This window comes from Cystoisospora suis (genome assembly GCF_002600585.1).
Source record: "Cystoisospora suis strain Wien I chromosome Unknown contig_1632, whole genome shotgun sequence".
NCBI lineage: Eukaryota > Apicomplexa > Conoidasida > Eucoccidiorida > Sarcocystidae > Cystoisospora > Cystoisospora suis.
In genome coordinates this window covers 88,357-112,948 of record NW_027154432.1, presented here as the reverse complement: position 1 = coordinate 112,948, position 24,592 = coordinate 88,357, and the positions used below count along the sequence as shown (strand labels likewise).

Here is a 24,592-nt window from a genome sequence, read left to right as displayed (position 1 = left end):
AGAAGGAATAGCGTAACAGTATAAGGATAGTAAGAGCTCTCCCCCGCGTGCGGCGCCGACCACGGGTGACTTCAAGTGGATTTTTTCGGTGTCTGGTTTGGCAGATGTTCCTCTCGAAACCGCGCCGCTGATAGCATCGGATCACCCGCTACTAGAGCGGGTCCAACAAACCCTCCACCAACAATTGTCCGCTCAAAAGAGAGCACTAACCCTTGTTCTGGAAGAGAAGAAAGAGCAAGACAAGCGACTGGCACAACTGCATGACGAGCTGGGTCTGCGGCTTTACAGTGCACAGCAGGAGCTGATAAGGCACCAGCAGAACCTCGGACGACTGAGCAAGACAGAAGAAAAAATGAAAGCAGTAGGATTTGCTCTGTGTGGACGGAAGAGTTCAGGGGCGTCTCTGCACGCCATCCAGTGCCGGATGCAGCGTACTGAAATGGCTGCGGTGATCCATGACTGTTGACAAAAGGCTCTCACGTGCCACACAAAACCTGCCGCTCCTGATGCGACCTGGAGTGCCGAGTACTGCGCAGCTTCCCTGCTGATGGCACGCAGAGAAGAAAAGAAGCGGAGGCGCACCTTGAGAAAAGCAGTCAGGAATTTCGACTGAAACAACAACAGATGAACGGATTCGTTGCAAAGCTGAATACGGCCCGGCACCAGCTGAATGAGCTGAAGTTCGCACTGCATCAATCCCAAACATACAATGAGCAGCTAGAAGCAAGCATCAAGGCAAGTGTCCGATCTGGTGCCACCCGGCCTGCTGACGAATGGGATCTTACTGCGCCGACGCAATCAGCCTTGCCCCCCAACTACTTTCATCAGATATCACTGCACACACACAGAACTAGCACGGAGTCTCGTTCGGCATCGCTGCTTCATCGCAGCCTTCTCTACCGCCCGAAACCTCAAATGTACTGTCCAGCAACAGGCAACCCGGCACGGGCGCTCAAAGTGTTCCCAGGATTTATAGGGGCTCGGGGCTCTCACTTGATGCCACTCACGGTCTGATAGTTCAGATCTTAACAGAAGAGATAACTGTTTTGCAGGCAGCCCTGCGTGAATAGGCTCTTACGATACCACTCTGGTCCCTCTGGCACTCCCCCGTCAACTCAGGTGGACCCTTATGGGGCGTCGGTTGTAGTGCCCTAGAGCTCTGGGGGCACGAGTGGGATGTTCACATTCTGCCGGTGACCTTTCCAGCTGAAACGCCGAGAAACTTACAAGGAGAATACAACCTTACAAAGGCGGGAAACGGAGAAGATGCACCAAGACTTTCTCATCGACAGCTTAAATGAGAGAATTCGGGACCTGACGGAACAGAAGGGTCTTTACGAGTCGCAGACTGCTGCGCAGCTGACCGAGACAGACGCTGCCAGGGCTGCCCTTCAGGAAGCTCACCGTGAGCACATAGCCCCATCAGGCCGACAGCCGTGGACCACTAGGACCCTGTACAGGCGACGCCAACAGTCAGCGTGTCGCTGTAACGCCGTAGCTATAGCGCACGGAAAAACAGAAGGCCACCTCTGATCCGAGGTATCCACGTGCCACCGGCGAGGAAGGGCGTGTCTCCGAGAGGGGAGGACGGTAACAGATGTTCAGGTGTGCTACAGAAGAAGTGAAATGAGGTTGCATGGATGGGAGATCTGCTTGGAATAATAGGGGGAGGCGGGATGGCACATGGTCGGATGAAAAAAAAAACCGGGAGAAGCAGTCTGATGGGAGTGCCTGGACAGCTCATGGAGCACAGTGAGGCGTACCCCTTGCATGTTCACACGCCGACTGTCGGACCGCATGCCCAGATCTCTGTAATGGAAGAAAAGGCGTTTATGGTAGGAAAGAAACGATGGTGTAACTGGATATGTCGATGGCAGCCTTCGCACCACTTGGTCGCGGCGTAGAGGCGCGTTGGGCGGGACCGCGAGTGAAAATCGGCAACGCAGGAACTCGAGTAGTATCTTACCTTTACTGCGTCCCAGGAGAGGTGGAGGCGATAGCCGCGGACAAACAACGGGTCCTCCAGCAGTGGAAGTCCAGTGTCATCGGAATGAAACGCAGGGAGGAGGCTCTACAAGCCATCAAACAGATGGTTAGGAAACAGGAAGAGAGGGAGCTAGAGATCGAAGCCGAAATGAGAGGGGTACAGGTAAGGTGACAGTCGTTCGTGGATCCCGGAGAAACACGGACTCAAGGGTGTCCGAACAGTTTAGTCAAGGAGTCCGGGGTGCGGGACGTTACTCGCTGCTGGATGTGCGGCCCCTACATGGACTGAATAGTTTCAGCTGAAGACGACCAGTAGGCTAGTGGTCACCTCTAATCAGTCTGATGGCGTTGCTGCGCTCCCCGCTGAGACCCGGCTGCTTCCCGTGCCACGGATCTCCAGGGTCCCCGTAGAAAGTTCGATCGTTGCTCCCTCCAGGCGACAATGCGCGAAGCTCAAGAGCATAACGAAAATCTCACAGCACAGTATAACATCGACACACGCCAAGCGGAGACAATCCAGACCCAGATCGCCACCGTCGAAGCGAACGTCGAGATGGCGGAGAAACAAAACAGTGCCGTGCAGAAGTCTGTACAGTACGCCCTCCAAGAAGGATCGCGTGCAGAACTGACTGTCTCTCAGTTGCGCAATCAAGTCAAGGTCAGCCTGGCTTGTCCCTTTGTCCCTCAGTCCGCGGCTTCGCTGTAATGTTGATGCGGGCTATGTATACTGGGGCACATGGATGCGATCACGCGGCCAGTTCAGCTACAAGGCAGACCTAGGAAAATGGAAGCAGTGACCTGTCACCGGTAACTACGCCCTTCTACACGCTCTGTGAAGCGTCGGCGCCAATTCTACCACGACGGTGGCCGGGCATCTCTGGCAAGACTGCGCCCCTCGGGACGGAGACAAATGAGACAACCGAAAATTTCTGCTTTACTTTGTCTGTGTGGATCGCAAAAAACTGTAGCTGGTGGAAACCAACATCAAGAAGACAAGCCAGGAGAACACCTCGCTGACAGAACAGATTGTTGCACTTCTCTCAACCCAAGCTACATTGAACCGGGCAGCCGCAAGTACCTCTAAAGTAGGTTCCCTCCTTTGACTGTGGGCGAACTACCTGGTTTGGTCTCGTTTCCCACTTTTCTTCCCCGCCAAGATGGACTGCTCGTAGCCACGCTCCTGCTCCGTCAGCCATACTGTTCCCCCCGGACGCCGCCCCTGCTTGGCGACGTCAGAAAGATTCCGTAGCGCGTTGTCGCAAAACAATCAAGTGCAACCTTTTCGACTGTGTTGTCTGCCAACAACGAAACCAGCGAGCTCAGAAGCTACACGGGTATTGTAAGAGGAAAGAGGATGAGTTTGGACAAATTCAGAACGATACGGCTCGCACCAGGGTAGAAGCTCTCGAAGCGAAAGCGAGGAACTCTGTTTTGAAAGAAGACTTGAAGCAGATACAGGGTGCGCTCGAGGAAAAAGAAAGACTTATTGACCAGGTCAGGGTGGAAACGCTGCCTTCCTGAGAGTGTGGTCAGCTTGGTCATTCCTATGGCATTGGAGTCATGCTGCGCCCAAAGCTGTTAACAACGCTTGTCTCATTTGCTAGGGAACTCATCGCTAGTGACGCCGAGGAACAGGCTGGAGAGCGGACCGGTCCGTACCCGGACCCCTCGGCTTCAGCGCGTCGCACCGAGTATTGCTCTCTGGAGAGACTATCGTAACCTGACCTGTTGAGTGCGCGCTGTACCCACGAATCGTGAAAACGGCCATGCCTTCAGTACGAAGCGGAGATCAAGAAGGGACACATTGCAATCGACAAGAAACAGCAGACAGTTGAGAAACTGAACAAGTGGGTTGCTGGCGAAAGAAGGCCCAGTGCATGACCCCTTGAGCCCCTCTGGGCTGTAGTTGTTTGTGCAGCCTCTGTTTATTCGTTTCAAGTGACCGCGTGCATACGGTGAAGTTACCCCCCACGGGGACAGACTCTGCCCTCCTCCAGCTAGGCCCCGCCAGCCAGCCCCAGCGCGAACCGTGCTTCGCTTGCGAGGAACCTCGCGGGCACGAACACACGGTATAGTAGCTAAAATAACCAAGGGTCTCCGGAGTCTAGGAACCAGTGCGCTGGCAGTCCAAGCCACACGCGCGCGTTGTCGACATTGCTGCACGGGGTGTCCCCGTCCGCAGAGAGTACGACGATAAGAGGAGCAAGTTTGATGACGAGAGTACGGGGCCCCTGGAGGCCAAAATAAAAAGCATGAGGTAGGAGGCGTGGCGGATACTCTGGGCATCGTGTGTCCCATGCTGCTCACGAAAGAGGAGCCAGTAAATTGCAGCGGCCTCCATAATGCGCGCACACAGACCTGAACCGGGGACTGAGGACACTAGAGAAATAAACTCTCTATGGTATCTTTGGAGAGAGTGGCTCTTAATTTTCAGGAATGGTGTCGCTTCTGCTTGTCTACTGGCACTCTTCCGGCTGGCCACGGCACTCGCGACACTGCAACGGACGCTTTGAGTGCCCGGTCGATCACGCCTTAGAGCGTTTAGCTTTCGGCTCTCCCCGATGTTGCCGGCTGACACGGCCACTGACCGCACCTTTTTTCCCCCGTCAGCCGCTTTCAGCAGGAGGAGAGCTAGCACGGAACGCCTCGCGCCGTCCGAGGCAGCCCCAGGAGTCTCGAGTGGCCCCAGTGGTTCCCAGAGCAGTGCCCCTGTCCAGGCCGTGCCGAGTGTCCAGCAGATGTATTCCAGTGGTTGCGATCTCCACAACGGGTACGGAGTCGACAGCTCAGAACACAACCGCGCCGTAGCTTCAGTTGTACTTACTTCTGGTTGCGCCTTGACACAGGAAGCAAATAACGGCGAAGAGCAAGGAAGGGGCCGATATGCAAAGCAGATGGATGAAAAAGCAAACCGAGCTCATCATCATTCAGAACAAGACCTCGGCGGTAGAAGAGGAGGTTAGTGGAGTGCAGTGTCACCCTGAACGGAAGATCGTCTGACAACGGGCAATGCCTTTCTGAGCTCGAACAGTACCCCATTGCTCTCGTACACCCAACTTCAAGGGGCTGGTACGACAATGCTTTTCGCTTCGGGCTTCCAAACAGTGTGACCACCATAGGCGAGTCACTCTTTGTCGCTCTTGGGCGCTCAGATATCAGCACGTCAAGACGAGCAGCTGATTTTGCAGCAAAAGAAGATTCGTCTTTTTGCCGAGATTGCGTTGAACCAAAAAGAGCTCAGAGAAATGCAAGGTGCCATCAAGGACATGCGAACCGAAATGAGCCGTGTGAACCAGCTGATCGTGAAACAGCTGAGCAAGCGAGAAGCGATAGAGCGAGAAACCCGGAGTCTAGCTGAAGAATTCGACAGTCGTATGTTGGAGCATGAGAAGCTCGAGAGGGAGATTGACGGAAGCGTTCAGGTCAGGCGACTTAAGCGAGAGTAGAAGGCTGGCACATAGTGTATGTATGGAATGGCTGGTGGTGACGTTACAGCTTATGGTGTAAAAAGTAAGCTCACTCTTTCGGCCACTGTCAATGAGAATGGTAACACTACGAGCAGGAGCGCAGTACGTTCGGAAAGGGCTGAATCGGTCCCCGAGGCCTCGGTGTGCCGCCGCTGTCCCCCACAGAACATTAAAGAAGAGAAGGCGAAGCTTGAAGAGGAGCTTATCGAGGCGGAAAGACAGATTATGCTGTGGGAAAGAAAAATCTTTCTTGAGAAGGAGATGCACGAAGCTCTGGACCCAGCAGTGGGCCAGGTCCGCAGTTGGTAGCCGGACGGCGCGTGCTTCTGACAGTTCTTCCATGCTGTCGTGGCCGATTCCTCGCGAAGCAAGCACTAGTCCAGCGGCATGAGTTGTGGGGGGCGCGTGTCCGATAGGTTCGACTGCAGGGGCCTAGCGGGGTCTCTACTTCTTCAGGAAGTGCCATCAGCTAAGGGGTCCTCAGGATGTTTCTGCTGTTCGTGGGATGTGTGCTCAAGAGTGAACTGACGGCGATGAACAAAGAAATTCATCGCATGCAGCTTCGGCTCGAACAGTTAAAGAAGTACCAAGAGCAGCTGCTAAGTGAGATGCAGCGGGTGAGCCACCTTCGTGAGTCCAAGGGAAAGAGTTATCAGAAGTCTCGGAACTCGGCGGGGTTGTTCGACAGTGTTGCTTGGCACTGACTGCCAAGCAGGAAACTCAGCACGCACCGCTATTCTTGCCTTCCACGTGTATGTATGTGCTGGCTACCTCCGCAGGACGCCTCGCGAGTACCTTCCGTGCCTTTCTCTGCGAATTAGCAGCCTGCGCGCGCCAGTAAATCTGGTTCACGTTTGTCTACTTCAGCTCCTCTTGATATTTGCTGATGCATCCTCAGACGATTCAGAAACGGGAATTCATCGAGCTGAAGCATGAACCCCGCCAGAAGACAGACTGCGACGCTCTTGCTAGGGTGTCATTAGATCGCCAGGCGGCACTACTGAAACAAAAGCTCAAGCAAGCCCGCGGTAAGAAACGAAGTCACAACCACTGTTGCGGTTCTACCCCTGCCCCACGGTCGCCTGCTCTACGCTAACACTCTGTAATTTCCTGTTTTCAGTTGAGTTCGAACTCCCCGAAAAGCTCCGAAGGGGAAGATTTGTGAAGCGAGCGAGTTGCCCCGCGTGGAGCCTTCCACGACGACGGCCGCGCTCAGGTTGAGACATGTGATTGCGACTTGGCCGTCAAGCGCGCGATTCGCAGAGATCGGACACTATCCCGTGTGTGTTTCCAGGAAATTCTGCTCGGCACGATGCTGAGATTGATGATCTCGTAAAACAAATCACAGAGGTGAGCCACGGCCCGCATCATTGCACCACCGATGACAATCACGCGAGCAGCCCAGGGCCCACACATTTCACCTGTCCGTGGGTCCCGTTGTTCAGACGCACGTACAGCTCCAGCAGATTTGCGGACAGCTGTCTTCTCTGAAAGATGAGGTCTCAGAGATCGAAGCGCAAACTGTCCAGCTGCGAGGTATGTCGGAACCGTCAGTCCCCTGTTACACTCCGCCCACGGCAAAATTGGTAACGTTGCTGGCAGCTGTCTGGTGCATGTCGCCACCACACGTGATGTGCTGCGGTCGTCTTTGTACCGGTTTGTTTCCAGTGAAACGTTCTCTAAACCTGGCGTGTATCCTACACTATCAGAATTTGGTGAAAAGACTCAACGCAGTGACAAAGGAGGACGGTGAAACTCCACTCAAGGTGAGCCCAAATGTCTCAACGTGATCTCAATTTGTCTTGACGCGACTTCTGCACTACGCTTCACAGCCCGCGTTTTTTTTTCTCGAAACCCTCTTGCTCATTCGTCAGGCGTCGGTAATTGCCGGTATCAAGAGAGTCCGAAATGATGCTAGTTGTCTAGCAAGTACTCTTGCTAGTCTAAAACAGGTATGGGGGCATCTACACCCGGACCACCCTGCATACGGAGACTCCCTAGGTGGAAGCTGTCCCGTCAACTGCGCTAGGAGACAATTCGGAAGAGCGGGAACTGCTTCGCTAACTGACTGTAGTGTAGCCGGCTCTGCGTTCCCTCTTTATCCAATGTGGTGTTCACAGGACTTCCCTGCTTCCGACACAATCTTGAAACTTTTCGAGGACTGGGCGGGGGCTATTGGTGGCGCCTGCATGCCACCCTTGCCAGCTATCACCTTCGCCGAGGCTTGAAAAGCTCGCGAGAAGCGTCATGGTGAGCGCAGGACAAAACGCAATATCGAATGGAATCAGCGTCGTGGCTATCACTCAGAGGAGCCCCGCTGAACGAGGCGATACCTGACTACAAAGTGAGCAGGCGCCTCCCCCATGAATCTAATGAAGTACTGCCTAAGCAATGCTCGAATTTGGCGTGATGCGACTCTGACACTGTCGATTAAACCTTAGTCGACAGCTACACATCGGAGAAGAAGCAACTCCGATACCCGGGGGATGGGGGGAGAGAAATACATGTCCAAGTAACACGAGGTGATGCGTTGTACACTGCAACCATCCTTGCTGGCTGCTGCAGCTGGCTTACCCGACCACCTGTACTATCTCCTAAGGCAAACAAAAGAGTAGAGCTAAGCTAAGAGCCGCGTACACTTGCACTCCTGATGTTGTGTAACTATTCCAGGTGGACTGGTACCCGAACACATCATGGGACGACAACAGGAGCACACGACACACCAGCAGGCATGATAGCGGGGGGGCGACAATGTTGCAGTGACAAAGGGATGAAAAAGAAGCGTTGTCTGGTAGGAAGAAGGCGTCCACGACCGTGCATCAATGAGAGAGGAGCACCGTGAGGCCCACCCGTAGATCAAGCGCGCCCCACGTGAGGCTTCTCGGCAACGTGGCGATTCTCGAGTTGATGCTATCAGCTAGCAAGAAAGAATGTCTTTCCTCGCCTGCTCCTTTGGCTTTTCCTCGCGCGACTCTTCAATCACACCAGGCTCTGGTCGCGCAGAGAAGTCACAGGGACGTTCACCGTCTGTAACCCCAGTTTCGCCTGCCTCCTCACCACCTACTGCAGCAGGAGGGGTCTTGCATGAGGCTTCGCTGTAGTGGTACGCGTACTGTGCAGTAACCTCGACCAGGTGGTCTAGTCGCGACAACATACTTCGCGGATCTTCCATGATGCCCGCGGCAATTCGAGCATTGTCGAACAGTTGTTCTACGAGCAGCTGCATGGAAGACATTCGTATCCGGCAAGCCCAAAAGGTGCACTTTCTCGGAGCAACTGCCGTCATCAGCTTGACCGAGTCCAGTGGAAAAGCAAAGGCGCTACAGCGACAACACGCCGGGAACGATGTCTTCCCCGTCCGCGTACACCCCGATGCGAGTCACTGCTGTGGATCCGCACCGGCTTACCTTTGCCACGTCAGCGTTCGTCCGCTGTAAATGATAAAGGGACGTCACTATCTCGTGGTTTGGATTAAGCTCTAGCGTTACTGGAAGACTCGCCATCTCTACAGGAACAGCCCACACACCCGACAAAGACACAGTGGTTATTTTGGAACTCGCCAGCTCTTCCAGTATAGCTACTTGTACACTCACACTCGCAGCTTTCGGGTGCAGGGTGGTGTCGAACCGGGGAAAAACTGAGGCAGCTAGGTCAACACACAGCAACACTCGGGATTGTTCAGGACACAAGAGTCCTTGGACAGGGGTAGGGGGACAGGGTCACACATGTCGCGTCACGGCATCCTGGTACAGTCGGATTTTCGGCGTCAAAGAGCAAGCGACACGGGAGGGCCGCAAGAAATTCATGCCAGACTCCTTACAGTACAACATCAGAGCCTGGCGCTCGTCACCGTCTACAGAGAGTCCTTCCAGTAACGTCATACACTATGGAATCTTGAAAAAAAAAAAAAACTGTCCGGTGCCAAGTGCGACTCACTGAGCTGAGCATCCGGTGCTCCTTGAAGCGTGGCCTTCATCATCCTCCGCAGCGTAGACGAGAGGAAACCTGTGACAAGCGCCGGTGTCTTCACCAGTCTGTCGGAAAATTTCACTTCGCTGACTTGGCTCCCTAGTACTCTCTGCGCAGTCAAGCAGATACGCTGCTACGCGATGTTTCAAGCACGGTACTACTTGGCACGACAGTGATACGCAGTATCACCTGGCGAAACCTCGGAGCCTCGTCCACCACGCCCGAGTACGCATGCTGAAAGGACACGATTACGCACACGTAGTTATATCGCTCTCTCACTCTGTGCCTATCTACGGGATGTGCCGTTCAAATGAGCGGACCATTTCGTTCTCAGAAAGGAACTACCACGGGACTGCGTCTTGGACGCTGCGCTGAGCGAGGCCGTCTTCGACTTGAACCTAGCGCTCACTTTGACGAAACCTTCAAGCTCAATCCGGTGGTCTCCTACGAGGCCTGCACTGGACGGCTTCCGGCTTTTCTCTCCGTCCTCATCTGCATTCAGAAGGGGCTCGAAATCCTCTTCTGGTGAGTCAATTGCAACAAACTTCTTCCCTTTGTATGACTGCACGCCGCACAGCCAGTGAACATGCTTTGGTAGTTCAGGAAAAGTGCAAAAGAGATGAGCTGCTCCTGAAGCGGCTGTCTAACTGGCACAACGGGTCTGTCTGGAACAGCGGCAGATCATCACTGTGCCCATTCAGCAGCATCGACTAGCTGTCAGCATTCTTGCAGTTTGGTCCTGACTATGTTGGAGATCCTGGTTTGATTCCAGCTGGCCTCTGCTCTCACTACTTTGTTGGTCGTCGCTCACTTGTACGTTCATGGCCACAAATTCATCGATGTCGTCAGTCATGAGGATGACCGGCCTCTTCCATTCCTTGAACTGCTCCATGTACGGCGAGGCCATAGCTGTCTAGCCGTCCCAAGAATAAACACACAACGCAGAACTGCGGCAAAGAAGCAGTACTTCACGAGGAGTAAGAGACAAACATCCGCACCGCACCGGATAAAAAGTGAGTACATCAAGTTGCTGATGGCTGAAACCGGGACTCGTGCGGCGGTCTGACAGCGCGTGAAAGACAGAAAGCTGCCATCACCGACGGCGTAACAGATGGCGACAGTCCCCAGTGAGCAACTACCGCAAGCAGTCGACACGCTATCATCAATGGTATTGCCGGGGTGCTAAGACTGTGAGGCCTGATACTCTCAGAGCGCCACGTATGCCAGGCATTGAGCGTTAGTGGTGCCGCCTTTCTCGGCAGTCTAGTGCACCAAAGGGCAAGCAAAGCCTGTCCCCGGGCGGACCCGCCCGCAAGCCCCGCCAACTCGGCCATGCGTCTTCGACATACCGTTGTCTGGCAATCGTGCAGTTACGCAGACTGACCTCGCGGCCCGGACAGCAGTAGAAGTATATGTTTTGTTGCTCCGGCTTCACCATTTCCAAGTACTTGTCAAGTGAAATCAGTTCTCCATCTGCTGTTTCGGAGCTCTGAAATCTTCGAGAAACGATGCGGAAAACACCAATCGACAAAACGCCTCGCGTCTGTGCATGTGGTGCAGCTTTTGCGAATCAGTAATCGTAGTGAGGGTCGGACTCGTGCGAATCAAGGAGACAAACCGACACAGGGGCTTTCATAGCACTACAGGTGAGCATCGCCCGGCACGCAAGCGTGGGCTTGAGTGCCTCCTCTATGATCTAAACAGCCCTGCTGTCGCACTAACCTGAGTAGTTTTAGCAGGCTGTCCTTGTGTTTGCTGCCCCGGTGCACATCATCCAATACTCCTTCCTTCAATTGATGAGCATATTTCCGATAGAAGTCCAAAAACTTCTGCGGATCAGACCTGGACTGAAATTACACGCACGCAACTCGCACGAACTGAGGGCGCAGTCTGTACCCGACAGAAAACAGGTCTTCGAGATCTACGACTCTGAAACACGTCACCCAGCAACTTGCAACCGGCGACTCGCGTGTCTCACAAACACACGCCAACCCTTCCCGCGTGCGCGGCTGTCTTCTGACTGAACTCCGGGTCGTCCATCGACCCACGCAAACGGGAAACGTCTTATAGAAACTTCTAAGCGGTTGCCCGTACGCGTGAGAACAGAGAGTCCGATGATAGACACGCGCCCCCTCTGCTCTGCAGCATCATGTGATGATGCCGGGTTTGAGAAGACAACCTGAAACCAAAAGGGAACCTTTCCGTCTGAGTTTTGTTCTCGGTGACGCTCGAACGAGGGTTGCTGCCCAGTCACGTGCTGACCGCTTGAAACAAAGGAATGGCGAGATCACGGGACGCAAGACTCGCGCCGGCGTCTTAGCACTTTCCAAGACCACGAAGGGAGCTTCGCTGGCTGCCATGAGCCTGACTGCTCCTGAGGTACACAGACTATACTTTTATATATATGATCAGGGTATCTATCTCACTGATATGAATACTCGGCTAGTTACTTGTCACTATCATCATTGTTGTCACACAGCCTTGTCACTCTCACGGTGCCGGCTTTATAGCAAAACACACCAGTCTGTGTTCGTGACAAAAGTCATTCGCCCATCACCCTGCTGCGGACAGAGCCATACAGAGGTATGCCGCGGTAGCAGGAGTGACTACGCCACCCGCCCCGTGCCGCGTGTGACCCCGGCGCCGCCTCATCGAAGACACGGAATTCATACAAGACGTGAGTGCCTAGTGCTCATTCTGGCCCTCCACGCATCCCCAGTTAGGAACGGCAACAGTAAAAATCGGCAGCCGGGACCTTTGCAAGGCCAGTGTTTTGCAAACGCTTAGCACGAGAGAACGTATTTTACCATCTCGCTTCACTAGAACCTGGTTGTCTCGCGGTCGCCCCGACCAAGAAGGGGTGCCGAGCGTCAGAAGCAGTATCAATAATGGGGAGCCCGAGGGCCTCACCTGGTCATCAAAGAATTTCAAGATTCTCCGAACTACAATCTGCGAAAGTTTCTCCACGAGAGCAGAATTTTGCATGTTCTCCCTGCTGACATTGAGGGGAATGTCGTCGCAGTCAACGACGCCCTTGAGGAAGCCGAGCCACTTTGGAATGATGTCTGTTGCGCACTTCTTGACTAGAACGCGGCGCGAATGCAGTGCAACGCCGACTTCCTCTGTTGACTGGAACAGCTTGTTCGGTGGGTCTTCCGGGACGTAGAAGAGAGCCTGTTGAAAAAGAAAGTTAGCACGTAAAAAACTGCAGCCCACGCTGCGCATTCCAAAGCGACAGTCAGGTAGACGCCGCTCTGTTTGCGCTTCCAGTGAGGGGTGCGCCGGCGAGAGGAGATTCACGGCTTCCCTAAACCATGAAAACCCAAGATCCCGGTGCCAAAAGTTAGTATGCATGTCCGCCGTCATGCCTTCCAGCGTCTAGGGACCTCGGGCATTCAGCTTTGCAGTTTCCCTGCCCGATATGTATTTTCTGGCAACGGAGAAAAAGTTCTACCGGAAGGGTGGACCCGGTGGGCGGGAAGGCGACACGCACTACTAGATGCTATTCCCCTGTGCCAGTGAACTCACCTTGATTGACAGAGGCGCATCGGCATGGAAGAGTATATGGTATATCGGTTGTACCCACGACGCATTGCTCAGGTACCTGAAGAAACAAGCATCGTGCAAGCCAGGCGTGCTCGGTGGCGCAACTACGCACACAGGACCACTCTTCGCCCACCGAGAATCTGAGTTCAACTCTGTGAGCGCCTCGCTCCAGGGACGTCCGTTACCTGAAGAACTGTTTGTGCTCCTCCTCTGTCGCGGAAGGTTTCAACCACAGTGCTGGCTGCGAAGTGACTGCGCTTTCCTTCCCGTCTGCTTCTTCCACGTAGACCGGAAAGCTGAGAGGATACACATGGCGAAGAAGCATCCACCAGTCGCGAGAGTGAAATAGATGCCCACGCATTGTCCGCTGTCAACTAGTTGAACCTCTCTGCATCGCCTGTCTTTTTTCCCCTTAAAAGGGCAGGGGAGGCTCGACTGTTGCTCGGACAGATTCTAATGAACTGAGGGCGCGGGCTGTGGATCTCGATCTCACTTAACGAAAGACGAGAACCTGCCGGCGCAGCTCTTGACATTGTAAGGGTTGGAGAACTCGGCGCAGTCAGACTTTAAGTGACAAACGACTTTTGTCCCTCGTTGAACGCCTGCTTCTTTTGCTTCTTCCTCGGAGAGCTCTCTCACTGTGAACTCGCCTGTCCCGTCCGAACTCCACACATACGCTTTCGCGCCTCCGGCGAACGACCGGGTAAACACGTCAACCCGATCGGAGACCACGAAGGCGGAATAAAAACCGACGCCAAACTGAATACGAATAGGTACATGGGGACGGAACAGACACCCGCGCTCTGTAACAATCTGTCTTGCCCAGAAACGACTCCGGCGGATCCCGCGATTTTGCCTGCAAACGCGCCGGAGGCGTTCCTAAAGAAACCGACTGCGCCCAACGCCGTCAACGGCGACGTACGACTGAAATACACGGACAAGGTTCAGAACCCAGCCAGGGTGTAGGTGACCGACACACTGCACTGAACTGCACCAATGCGTCACGAAGCAAACGGACAACTCACTGTGAGACATCGCCGGCGAACACTCACCACACCGGAGCTCACTTCACTCGGAAGCGGCGCCCGCCACCTTCCTTCAGGGACCCAAACGGTTGCCTGAGCTAGCTAAAATGGAGTGCTCAGACCGGCGGGGGACATACCTGGCCTATGATATCGGCACCCTTTTCGCCGCGATGCTTCATCAGGAACTCGAGGCTGCCAGACTTCGCGATTGTGCCAAGGTGCTCTAGCAGCTCCTCCTTCGTCATTCCTACTCCAGTGTCCTGGCAAAGAAATAGCCCAACGAAGACTCGTAGGTATGAAGACAAACAAGGGCTGCCCAAATATCAAACAGTCCGAGACGAAGTCTCTCCAGTGTACAGCAAGGTTCAAGGACGCGGGGACGTCTGCGAGGCTTTCTCACCAGTTGATTGCCCTGCCTTTTCCTTTTCAGAGGAGTCAAACATCCGCAGTCAAACACTAGCAGCGTGCCTCTTGTGCTGGGAGGGCTACGTGCGAGCCACCCCTGCTGGCGATAAATGTTCACGAGCTGCGACTTCCTTTCGAATTAGGGAGGCGCCGGGAAAACACCTGGATTAACATCTGGGGCTCCCACGACTACCTTGAATCAAAACGAATCCCCTATCAGGCCAAAAGGCCGTGCACTGTCTCAAGACCGAAGAATGCCCTTCCACGCGGGCACGTCCGGACACCTGGACTACCTTTGCCTTGCCAGTCGGCACTCCAAGCCCGAGGCTTCTTCAGATCACAGAAAGAAAGGGCTAAATGATGGACACACAAAGCTAACAAAACGAGACTTCGGCAGGGTGTAACGCGACGAAAATAGCAACATGCGGGAGGAAAGTCCTCGCACTGGGGCTGGCACACTTCTGACATGAAGAAATGTTGATTCGGGGACGAGCGACAGTCACCGCAGCAGACCACGCGCGATATGCCGTGCGCTGACAGGCGCTTTAAGCTGGGAGACACTCGACACTTTCTCCGCCTCACTGCAGGATTTTTTCCAGTTGCAGGATGTCCTGCTTATAGACACCGCGAAAATTCAGAGGAAGGCTCGCCACACACTAACCGACAACTGCCTGCCCAACAACGTAAAAGATAAACAGCTCCGCGTACACCTCACCTTGAGGGTAAAAATCTTCTTCTCGGGGTCGGTGCTTAGGCGAATCTGTAGTGGTATCTCGTCACTCCCACCGTCGCTTCCCCCTACATATCAGAATACAGCAAGGAGTCGCTGCACATACTCGCTTTTCACCAACTCATCTATTCAGTCCCTGTCCTATGCTCCTAACACGCCGAGCACAGCCGTCCGCTGACCACCAACACTGCTCCGATATAGCCAAGCGAAATACCGGTGGCAGAGTAATTTCCTCTCTATTACTGGATTGCTGGGAACGTGAAACATCCCACCCCTTCTGCGGTGGGCCTATATGCGCTGGAACTGTCACAGAGACGTCAAAAATTGCAATGCAAGCCCTTTTGGCTTTACTCGGTTTGGCTGGTTCAACTCACGAGCGAACACGCTTTCCTTTCCTGAGCAGGTACAGTCAGAAACCAGCATCTTCCGCCCGTGAAGGAACTGGTCGCCACTGCATACTGGAGGTGACCACGCTCCGTTCGGACCATACTGGCATGTGGCGAGTTTCACCATTGGTTGAAAACGCTAGACCGTGCTACTTTATTTCTGTCAAAACGACACCGCGGTGCTCTGGATACACGCTACGCCAGTGACCTCCTATAGACCTTTCTGGAATGAATGTGCTGCTGCAGACATACACTGTCCCGTGGCTTGGAGAAATCGCAGTTTTTCGAGCGCATCAGCTGCGTTGGAAATCAATTCGCGGACGAACACCTCTTTGTCCGTATACAAGGAGTGTGTGACGATGTGAAGGAGCTTCTTTGTCTCTGCACGAAACTCATGGACTTCCGCCTTCTCCTTCGCTACACTGTTCATGTCATTCTCCGCGTCCCCGTGTGAATCCGCAGTCCGGGCGGTGCACAGTGAACGCACACGCCATTCCTGTTTCTGCCGTGGCAATGACCGGTTCCATACAGGAGATAAAGAAGACAAGAAAGCAGAGGATGCGGGATAGTGACGGCTGCGCGCCTTCGGGTTCCGCGCGTGCGACTGGGAAGGGCTCGTCAGCGATGTGGGGCACGAGGTCGTTGCATTCACAACGCGCAGTATTGTAACGGCAGGTTGGGGAAGAAGGACTCGCGCAGTGTGTTGCTTGGGCAGAGCCTGCGGAACGAACTTGGGCCTTGGGGCTTTTGAGGGAGCGACCCCGCTGACTGACCGTGAAAAGGCTGCGCCGACCGAAGGAAGCGCCATACTGAAAGGGAAGAGGGCTCAGCGGAAAAGCCAACCAATCAGGCACCGGCAGCTGCTAACGCTCGCAAGTATGTATTTTGTGGGAGGCAGTCCGAAACCAAGCCCACCTGCGCGGCACATGCACCGATAGGGGACCTCGATAAGCCGCGCAATACTCGCACACGTCTCTCTTGCCCAACCGCGACGTCGCGACACAATCCATGAACGGCCTACCAGAAGAGTAAAATGCAAGAATAAAAAAGTAGAGAGGTGAGCGTCAAGAAAAAAGAGCTTATGAGAAGGTTACGGCGAAGACTGGTGCCTACTTCCGCTCGCACGGACGCTCGCTACACTCGGAACGCCGTCGACCCCCTTGAGCTTGAGAAACCTGGAAGCTAGGAGGAGCACACTTCTCAAAGAAGGTCAACTAGTACAGACGGAGGGCAGAGCTTCCAGGCACGGAGATCCGCTGGCAGCTGTCGAGATTTCAGAACCGTGAGACACAGTGAGACGAAACATGGCCAGGGACCCCCACCAGCCCCCGTGCATGCACCCGGCCTTTTTACTCGTGTAAACGCCCAGTGATTCACAAAAACACGCGTCAAACTGTTTCACCGAGCGGACGCATCTTTGTGAAATATAGCCGCCATTCTTCTCCTAAACTAGGCCGACAAGGCCGAAAGACGTGGAGCGGTTGCAGAAGTCGAGCACATACGCTCCACCGTTAGTGTGTAAGTCAGAGTGACGCTATAGCTGTGTGTGAACTGGAGACGCGGGTCCGCTGTAGCTGTACCTCTCCTTTCAAGCGAAGACACAGGTGGCGCTTCTCGGGAGCAAGGTGGGCGGGACGAAGGTGGGTACGGGCGGGTTCGCACCGGCATCTACCGAACAGCAGTCCTGTAGCCATGGTCGAGCAAGCTGAAGGAACAGCTTCCGAGACTACAGATGCTGCCTGAGGCGAAGCGTCGTGGGCAGGGGCATCGTGCACGCGCTGCTTCTACACCGGCATCAGAACGGCACAGTGACTCCCTCCGGATCTGATGGCTTATACGACCTATACTGGTACCCTTCCGTGATAAAACACTACTGAGCTACGGGAAGGCACACCTGGAAACACCCTGCTCGCAGTTGGCCTCCCAGGGCCATACCCACTACAAGAGGGTTCGCCCACCGGCAGCGGGGGGGGCGGATTTTAGGTTTCTTGCGCGGAGATTACTTCGTGACAGCGGTGATATTTTATGCCAGTATAGATGAATGACAAGTCAAACAACTTTGGCGCGGCAAACCGATGTACTTGTACAAAACTAGCGGAGTCACGTTGTTCGGAACAGGGGCCCCCGGCATCACCCCCCAGCAGATGGCCGGGCCGGGAATCGCTCGTCAGACCACCGCACTGACAGATCCTCTTAAATCGGTGAAATCCTGCCTCCGAGCTCCGTGCACGGCAGTCACTGGTGTGCAGTGTGTGCGTTCGCAGCTTGGTTTTCTCGTTCCTTGCTCCAGAAAGCTCGGGGAAGGTTCCGCCTGGCAGCTCGAGTTGCCCGGCGGGTCGGAGATTTGGAATGCTTGTGATACGTTCCGCTTCGAGGAACACTTGACGATAACATGAGCATAAGAATAGCCGGGACAGTATTCATCAGCAGAATTGAGTACACATGCTGAGTGAAAAGCGGAAATGCCCCCGAGAGCAGCGAAGCTGCTAGTCCCCGTTGTCACCCTCAATCTCGAAGTCCGGGTTCGAAAACAAGCGCTCAAACCGCTCGTCTTTAAGAAGCTGGCGGGCCGCTTCTTGCTGCTTCCGCCCTTTCTTGGTGCCAGCACTTGCCTGAACCAAAGCACAGATAGCAACAAAAATCATGCCGAGACCGCTCACAGTTTTCTTTTTCGCAATGAAGGCACCCCATACCGGGAAGATCTGCCAGCTGCCTCCCTGCACGTGCGGGATAGTACGTCGTAGTCGCGAAGCGTACGGCACCAGACACTATGCACCTAACGGGAGACGACTATAACGTGTATGCTACAGCCGTGATGCGGCCCAAAATCTCTTCGCGGTAGATTTACGATAGGAGACAACGTCTGCTGAATTGTTCCCAGACGCGAGGGCGCGGCACTTACCCCCGCCAGTGCGGTCTCCTCCAACCTGCGTGCCAAAGCCGAGTTGGCCTTGGGCTGCTTGTGACGAATCTGAACGCCAGGAGACAGCAAACAGCAAGCTGCCGGACACTGCTTAGCACGTGGCAGTACGCAGCGGAAGCCCTGTTGAGCGAATGTAGCAACAGTTCTTCATGGGCTCGGGATCACAGCCATGGACTCGCGGTCCCGTCAGTTGGCTTTTGAACCGATACAGACGCGGCCTGCTGGTCCTCGGAGACACCTCATCACGGCAACAAGTTACTACTCGGCCTGCATCGATACACGTTTTTTCGTGCGGTGCGTCCTCCCTAAGCAGGTATGAAGAGCTTCACTGAGTGGAAGCCGATCTCGGTTCTCACTGCCCTACAGTGCCGTTCCAGGCTCGCCAGGGTAGGTACCGCAAAACCGCAGCACCGTGGATATTACCCCCGCTCACGGAAAACACCCCAGTCTTCAGTAGCTCGCGCGAAAATACAACAGAATAGCAGTCCTGCCTAACAGGTCTGCTCGCAGCTATGTTCTGGAGGGATGCGCGACCCCTAAGCAGAAATGCGGCAACGAAGTGTGCCACCTCGGCAGTGCAGCACTCGGCGCTCACCTCAATCCTCATTTTCTCGCTTTCACTGGCTTTTTGCCGAATCTTCTCTCGGCGATACTCTTCGAAAGCAAACGGCGTTAACGTTTCCTGCACAGTAAGCATCCCGGATGCGGCACAGTTTGCGCCCTGGAACGGACTTTCTCACGATGGTGGAACAAGGCGATGAGCATACGTTCGCCGAAGACCACTTTCTTCCTCTTTTTGTACAGCCCCGCTCCTACCCCGCAAAAAGTAAAAGACCACGGTACACCAGGGGGCGAGGCCGGGGTGAGAAGCCTTGACACAGCGCGTGTGCCCCACCGGCCGGCCTGACTTGTGTCGGAGGCAAGAAAGTGTACTTAGTCGACGGCAAGTGACTCGCCCAGCGTTGAAGCTAAGGCCACATCAACAAGCAAAAGCAGTGCCTTCGAGTTCAGAGCTGCCGAGAACGGGGCTGCTTTCTCACCTGCAGTTTCCTATACAGCTTCGAGTCCATAAAGTAGCCGTGCATGTATCTTTTCACGTAACCCGTGCCTATCAGATCCTGAACACCCATCTGCTCCAGTTGCTGACGCGTCACGAACCGGTAGTCGCCGTACTGTGCGCCAGCCGCTGTGTCGCCAGTAGAGTCCGATGACACGAGGCCACTGCTTGCTTGCAACTCCTCGGTCATTGTATCCAAGAACGCACACCACCTGAAGTTCACCGGCAAACCCAAGGCCTAAAGAAGATGTTTCTCGTACAATCGCCGGGGGACAGGCGCAGCATGGTCGGCCTTTCACAACGCCACACATCCATTCTTGCTGGCCCGGGCAGCTCGGAAGAAGACGATTTAAGTGACAGCACGCAGGCTCTCGCAAACAACCCACCATGAACCTCACCTTGGAGCAATCCCCAGCGACGGAACAAAGTAGACGCCGACGCGCTTCTGCTCGCATGGTGTAAAGCAAAGGCCAGAGTCGCCGTAAAACGCGAAGCCGTTAAACCGCACGACGCGCTGGTCCCGCACGCCCCCAGTGTGCTTCTGGCTGGCTCCACCCCTGTCGTCATCATCTGCAGACACTAGGGGCGCCTGGATTGTCGCTAGAACTTCGGCTCTCCCTTCCTTCCTCGGGCTCCACTCCCGGTCCACCGAATGTATTTCCGCATCGGACACCAGCCAGGACAAATCGGAGTTCTTCTCTCCAGTTGATTCTCTCCACACATGAATGCTGACAGGATCGCAGCTCGCTACGACTAGGCTGCCTTGTCCCTGTGAACTCCCACCTGCCGCTGGGAACAAGGCTGCCGAAGTGCTCGGCGATTGCTGGGCAGCTTGGCCACCATGGAGAAGCATCGATTCCGAGTGAGAGTCGCCAGCTTTGCCAGATCCCCCCGTGGCAATCCGTTTCCACTGAAGCTGCTTAATTGGCTCCATATTCGAGTGGGAGTGACAGCAAAGAGGCCTCCGACTGCGTAGGTCGTAAAGCAGGCACGTGCCCGCACTTGTCCCGACACACATTTGCAGTCCGCCAGGCGAGAAAGCCCCGCAGGTAACTTGGCTGAAAGCGCGAGCTCAACACAAAAACCCCAAGCCACAAGCGATAAGGACCGTTCACCGGGAAGCATGTGAGCGATCACCAACTGCGGCATGGTGACGGCTGATCGATACATGGAGGTCGATCCGAACATTTGACGCTGTTGTACCTCGTCTTCATCATGTTGCGAGCTCCTTCCTGGCTGAGTAAACGAGAGCAAACGCGAGCAGCGCGGGGGCTAATCAGGCCGTACTGGAGAGAAGATAACCAGGGCAGTCTCCCACTTGTAGATATATCCACCGCTCACAGATCAACTGTATAGCTACGTCGGACCAACAAAGGAGGGAACCAAGAAAAGCTCACTTAAACACCTCCAGTGTCGCCTCAGACGAGACGCATGACTAGTTCACTGCACTTACCCCTCTTCGGTCGTAGACGGGTTGTCTGCGGAGACATCAAGTGCCGATACACTCCGGGCTGTCCGATGATCAAAACACTCCACAACCCCATTCTCTCTGTAACCACACAAAACAAACAGTTACACGAAGCAACACCTCCCGCGCCTCCCCTACTTGCAGCAGTTTGGCAGTCTCGGTCGGTAACGCGGGCATCCAGCAGCCACTACTGATAGTCAACCGCCACTACACGAATCACACACACAGCCGTCTGCAGCGCGTGCTTCTTTCCGAGGCCAGAAATATATTCCCGGATACTCCCGATCATTTCTTGCGGTGACAGGGCTAGCTACAGGGACCTGAAGAGTATTAGAATCGAACACCGGCAGGCTCGGCTTCAAGGATGATAGTAACACTGTATGCACAGGAGCCACAAGCAAAGCTACACCAACAGCCCGCGAGGAAGGCATGCCATCACCCAACAGAACGCTTGTGTGAGAAGTCAAACCACGGAACACCAGGAATGGCTCGACCATACCCGCCCACGGCTAAGATGGGAAGAACCGAAGATGTGAAACAGCAGTTGTTGGCTGGACTTCCGGTGGTCCACGGTGTAAGGAAACAGCCGTCTTCTAAATCCACCATGTAGACCTCACTGCCACTCGCCGCGATACAGATGCTCGCGAGACTGGGAAGGAAGCACAACCCCCGTCCTTCACGGGGAATTCTCATCTGTTAGAAAACAAGCGCAGGAAGCCAAGGTCAGAACTCTCTACGACTGCGCCCTGGCACTGTCGCACGCGACGCGGTGAACTGTAAAACTCACAAACACCACCTGATGCGTAGGGACCTTCTTGAAAACCCAAGCCCCGCCCCGTTGCCATATCGCACATGCCCAACAACAGGATAGAGGAAATTAAACGCGACATGTCGTGTGTTTCGAAACAGGTTATATTTACCGTCCCCACGTTGACACGCTGCCTAGCCCGCGAAGAAAGGCGATGATGTTAGGTGAAACCGAAAGAACCTGTAGATGGCGTGATTTGGAATTTCTCACACACATCTCTCACTTGCCGGCCACGGTTGGAGTCACGCAAGACGGGAACATCTCGCTGCCTACGTATCTCGATGTTCGCACGCATATGAACGCGAGCGTTCCTCCACAGCCACACATACACTGTTAACCGAGAAAGTGCACTCAGGCCTCCTCCTCACAGACACAGAGTCGGATCGTGCTGGCAGTGGAAGGGTATGCTTTCAGAAAATCGGAGGCCCAGGATAAGCTATTGAGCAAGAAAGAGACGGCTCACGCAGCCTGGGTCGGAAAACCCAGGCACGCGACTGAGGCGTGCGGACGGTCTTCGTCTAGTGCTGAACACTTAAGTCATCACTGGCTCACAGCGGTGCTACGGTGACACCCGCGTGTGCCCTCACCTTGTGGTGGGTGCCACCCTGGGTATGGATATCGACATGGCGCTGCTCCTGCAGAAAGAGAAGTTTTCGGTAGTCTTCGCTAAGGAAAGTGAAGTCGACGACTTCATGATCCAGTCCGCGGCGAAACTTCAGGCCCATAGACTGCACCTCGTATACCCGCACCTACAGCCAAAAAAAAAGACCCCGGGGCGAACGCACGCCGGCATCTTCAGAGCACGTCTGCTATCTTCCATCCGGGTTTGTCGGTTCTGCTACAAGCCCGCGGATGCGTTCACACACCGCCTACTCTTTTTGCGGCGGCGACCGGCGACAGAGAAAAACACGTTCCGAGCTGCGAGCGACAGTACTGGTCTACCCAAACCAAGCATGCCATTCGCAACCCTGTAGATCAAACCATTTTGCCTGCACCTACGCTCCGGAACAATCTCAGGACTGGCGGGAACCCTTTTCCAGTCGGGCGAAGTAGTTGCAAGGGTCCATTACTGGCCAGCATTCGGGTAGAAAATACAACGTTGATGAGTGCAGTGTACCTCGGGGGGGTAGATGCCTGTGGCAGTCACGAACTCCCCGTCGGGAGACACCTTCACGCATTGCGAAGAGATGTTGAACTCGAAGTCCTGCAGTAACTCCACCTCGCTGGCCTCCGGTTCATCCCCAGGACCTTTCCTCTCTCTCTGTCGGCGCCGTTTCCTCCGCGGGAGCAGGTCAGCTGCTCGGCTCCGCCCCGATGAAAGGTGGTAGACTTTTGCATCGCCAGTGCTGCTCGTGACTTTAACCATACTGAAGGGGCTAATACGAAAGAAGCGCACTCAAGACTCGAAAGGCGGGGCAACAACAGCCAACCTGGCAACAACAGACAACCTCGCTGCATACAATTGGCGAGAGACTTTGACGCTGCAGTAGTGCGAAAAAAAGTGAAGCGGATTCAAAGTTCAGCTCAAAGGACGCGGAAAGCGGCATCACGATGGAGCTTGTGACTCGGACAGTCGGCAGCCCATGTCACAAAACTGCATCCTTCGGGAGCACTTCAAGATGGCTGGCCGGAAAAACTATTCACACTTACAATGCCCATCATACTTGAACCATTCTTGAGGAAGCAGCTGTAGGATATCGACACTCCACACCTTGCGGGACAACCTGCTGCACCGCACGGCACGGGGAAGAGAAACTATTTGACGAGTCGTAGAACTATGCGGCAAACCCTGCGTCCGATACTTCGCGCTGCACGTGGAAGTGAAGTCGCAGACATTCGCTTTGCTTGCTGCGCTACGCAATACAGAACCAGTGTTATCCGAGGTCCCGCCTGTACTCGGTTTTCCACGACAGCATGCGAACTGGGAAAACTTCCCGACGCCGTTGACAAGCAACGGACGCTCCGTGTAAGATCGCTGTGAGCGTAATGCCTCGCAGCGAGTCTTCAACGATTTCTGCTTTCTGCTTGTTGTGGGTCAGAGTCCAAGGCGACCTCAACACGGAACTGCCGCCTCGCTGTTTGCAAGTCTTGCATCGCATGACAATCGAAGCGTCGTCCGAGCATCGATTCCCCGGCGTGCATGTGCTCGAAAAGGACTCCTTGACGATGTCATTACGAATGACTTGGACATGCGGGCTTACTTTTTCCTCAATGAACGACTCTAAGGGTGAGTACATCTACCGTCACTCGGGAGGAACGGAGGCTTGGCCGCCTGACGTGCCGCGTCTATCGCGTTTATACCTTTCTCTTTCCAGAGGCTGGCCGATTGCGGAGTGGCTTTGTGTTACTCGGTCGAACTAGAGTGAAAAATCAATATGAACAGTGAGCGGACTCGTGCATGAGTAATCTGGTGCACGCCACATTCGCCGCAGGTCTGAAGGCGAACAAGGATCGCGCCGTCTTCTTCCGGGACTGCCAAAGTGCTACAAAGGCGTGCCAGTCCCCGTGAGCCTCTTCAGAAGGGAGAGTGCGGGTTCAGTTCTCCACTGTAAGCGCTGTGGGCTTCCTCGTCCTGGTTTAGGTGATCTAGGGCAGTGAAGTCTGTGGGCTTTGTATCGCGGTTACTCCGGCTGAGTGCAGGTAGAGCGCCGCTTGTCAGCACCTGAGCGGGCAGTGGAGGGTGCTTTCGTCCACCTGTGGCTAGAGTGGGGTATTTACACTGGCGGGTGCGGGAACATCCGCTGGGTGTTCTTTATGTATCCTCGCTCTAAGCGCACAGCAGCGGGTGCACTACTATCAAACATAAGGACGTACGAAAATAT

At 54.6% G+C, this 24,592-nt stretch overlaps 3 protein-coding genes across 3 annotated transcripts; 1 reads left to right on the top strand and 2 right to left on the bottom strand.

Moving 5' to 3' along the window:
• Nucleotides 1-106: 106 nt before the first annotated feature.
• On the top strand, nt 107-8,295 carry CSUI_003606 (m protein; the record flags this gene model as incomplete). The annotated part of the gene is made up of 17 exons (XM_068063802.1): nt 107-361; nt 559-636; nt 1,207-1,405; nt 1,983-2,149; nt 2,423-2,644; nt 2,955-3,071; nt 3,301-3,480; nt 3,763-3,833; nt 4,169-4,243; nt 4,833-4,944; nt 5,139-5,408; nt 5,619-5,747; nt 5,972-6,140; nt 7,122-7,219; nt 7,328-7,382; nt 7,574-7,703; nt 8,124-8,295. The coding sequence occupies exons 1-17, from the start codon at nt 353-355 to the stop codon at nt 8,293-8,295; spliced, it is 2,253 nt and encodes a 750-aa protein (XP_067924228.1). The 5' UTR covers nt 107-352.
• On the bottom strand, nt 8,080-15,968 carry CSUI_003605 (heat shock protein). The gene is made up of 14 exons (XM_068063801.1): nt 15,767-15,968; nt 15,114-15,196; nt 14,131-14,253; nt 13,462-13,727; nt 13,154-13,264; nt 12,951-13,026; nt 12,333-12,596; nt 11,145-11,269; nt 10,807-10,918; nt 10,234-10,335; nt 9,832-9,984; nt 9,390-9,531; nt 8,861-8,958; nt 8,080-8,673 (listed from the first exon to the last, which is right to left on the bottom strand). The coding sequence occupies exons 1-14, from the start codon at nt 15,942-15,944 to the stop codon at nt 8,371-8,373; spliced, it is 2,136 nt and encodes a 711-aa protein (XP_067924227.1). The 5' UTR covers nt 15,945-15,968; the 3' UTR covers nt 8,080-8,370.
• A 2,032-nt stretch (nt 15,969-18,000) lies between these two features.
• On the bottom strand, nt 18,001-23,823 carry CSUI_003604 (embryo sac development arrest eda7; the record flags this gene model as incomplete). Its single annotated transcript, XM_068063800.1, has 9 exons — nt 22,888-23,823; nt 22,358-22,519; nt 21,462-21,655; nt 20,948-21,043; nt 19,893-20,552; nt 19,478-19,706; nt 19,033-19,119; nt 18,417-18,485; nt 18,001-18,126 (listed from the first exon to the last, which is right to left on the bottom strand). Exons 1-9 carry the CDS (start codon nt 23,134-23,136, stop codon nt 18,001-18,003), a joined length of 1,872 nt encoding a protein of 623 aa, XP_067924226.1. The 5' UTR covers nt 23,137-23,823.
• Nucleotides 23,824-24,592: the final 769 nt, after the last annotated feature.

Excerpts from the sequence above, each read along its gene's own strand:
- CSUI_003605 (XM_068063801.1), bottom strand. The coding sequence starts at position 15,944 with ATGAACAGTGTAGCGAAGGAGAAGGCGGAAGTCCATGAGTTTCGTGCA. Across the intron at positions 13,728-14,130 it reads GTGCCGATATCATAGGCCAG|TTTGGCGTCGGTTTTTATTC; the intron begins GTATGTCCCCCG and ends ATTCGTATTCAG. Across the intron at positions 10,336-10,806 it reads ACTGCTGTCCGGGCCGCGAG|ACAGCTATGGCCTCGCCGTA; the intron begins GTCAGTCTGCGT and ends TGGGACGGCTAG.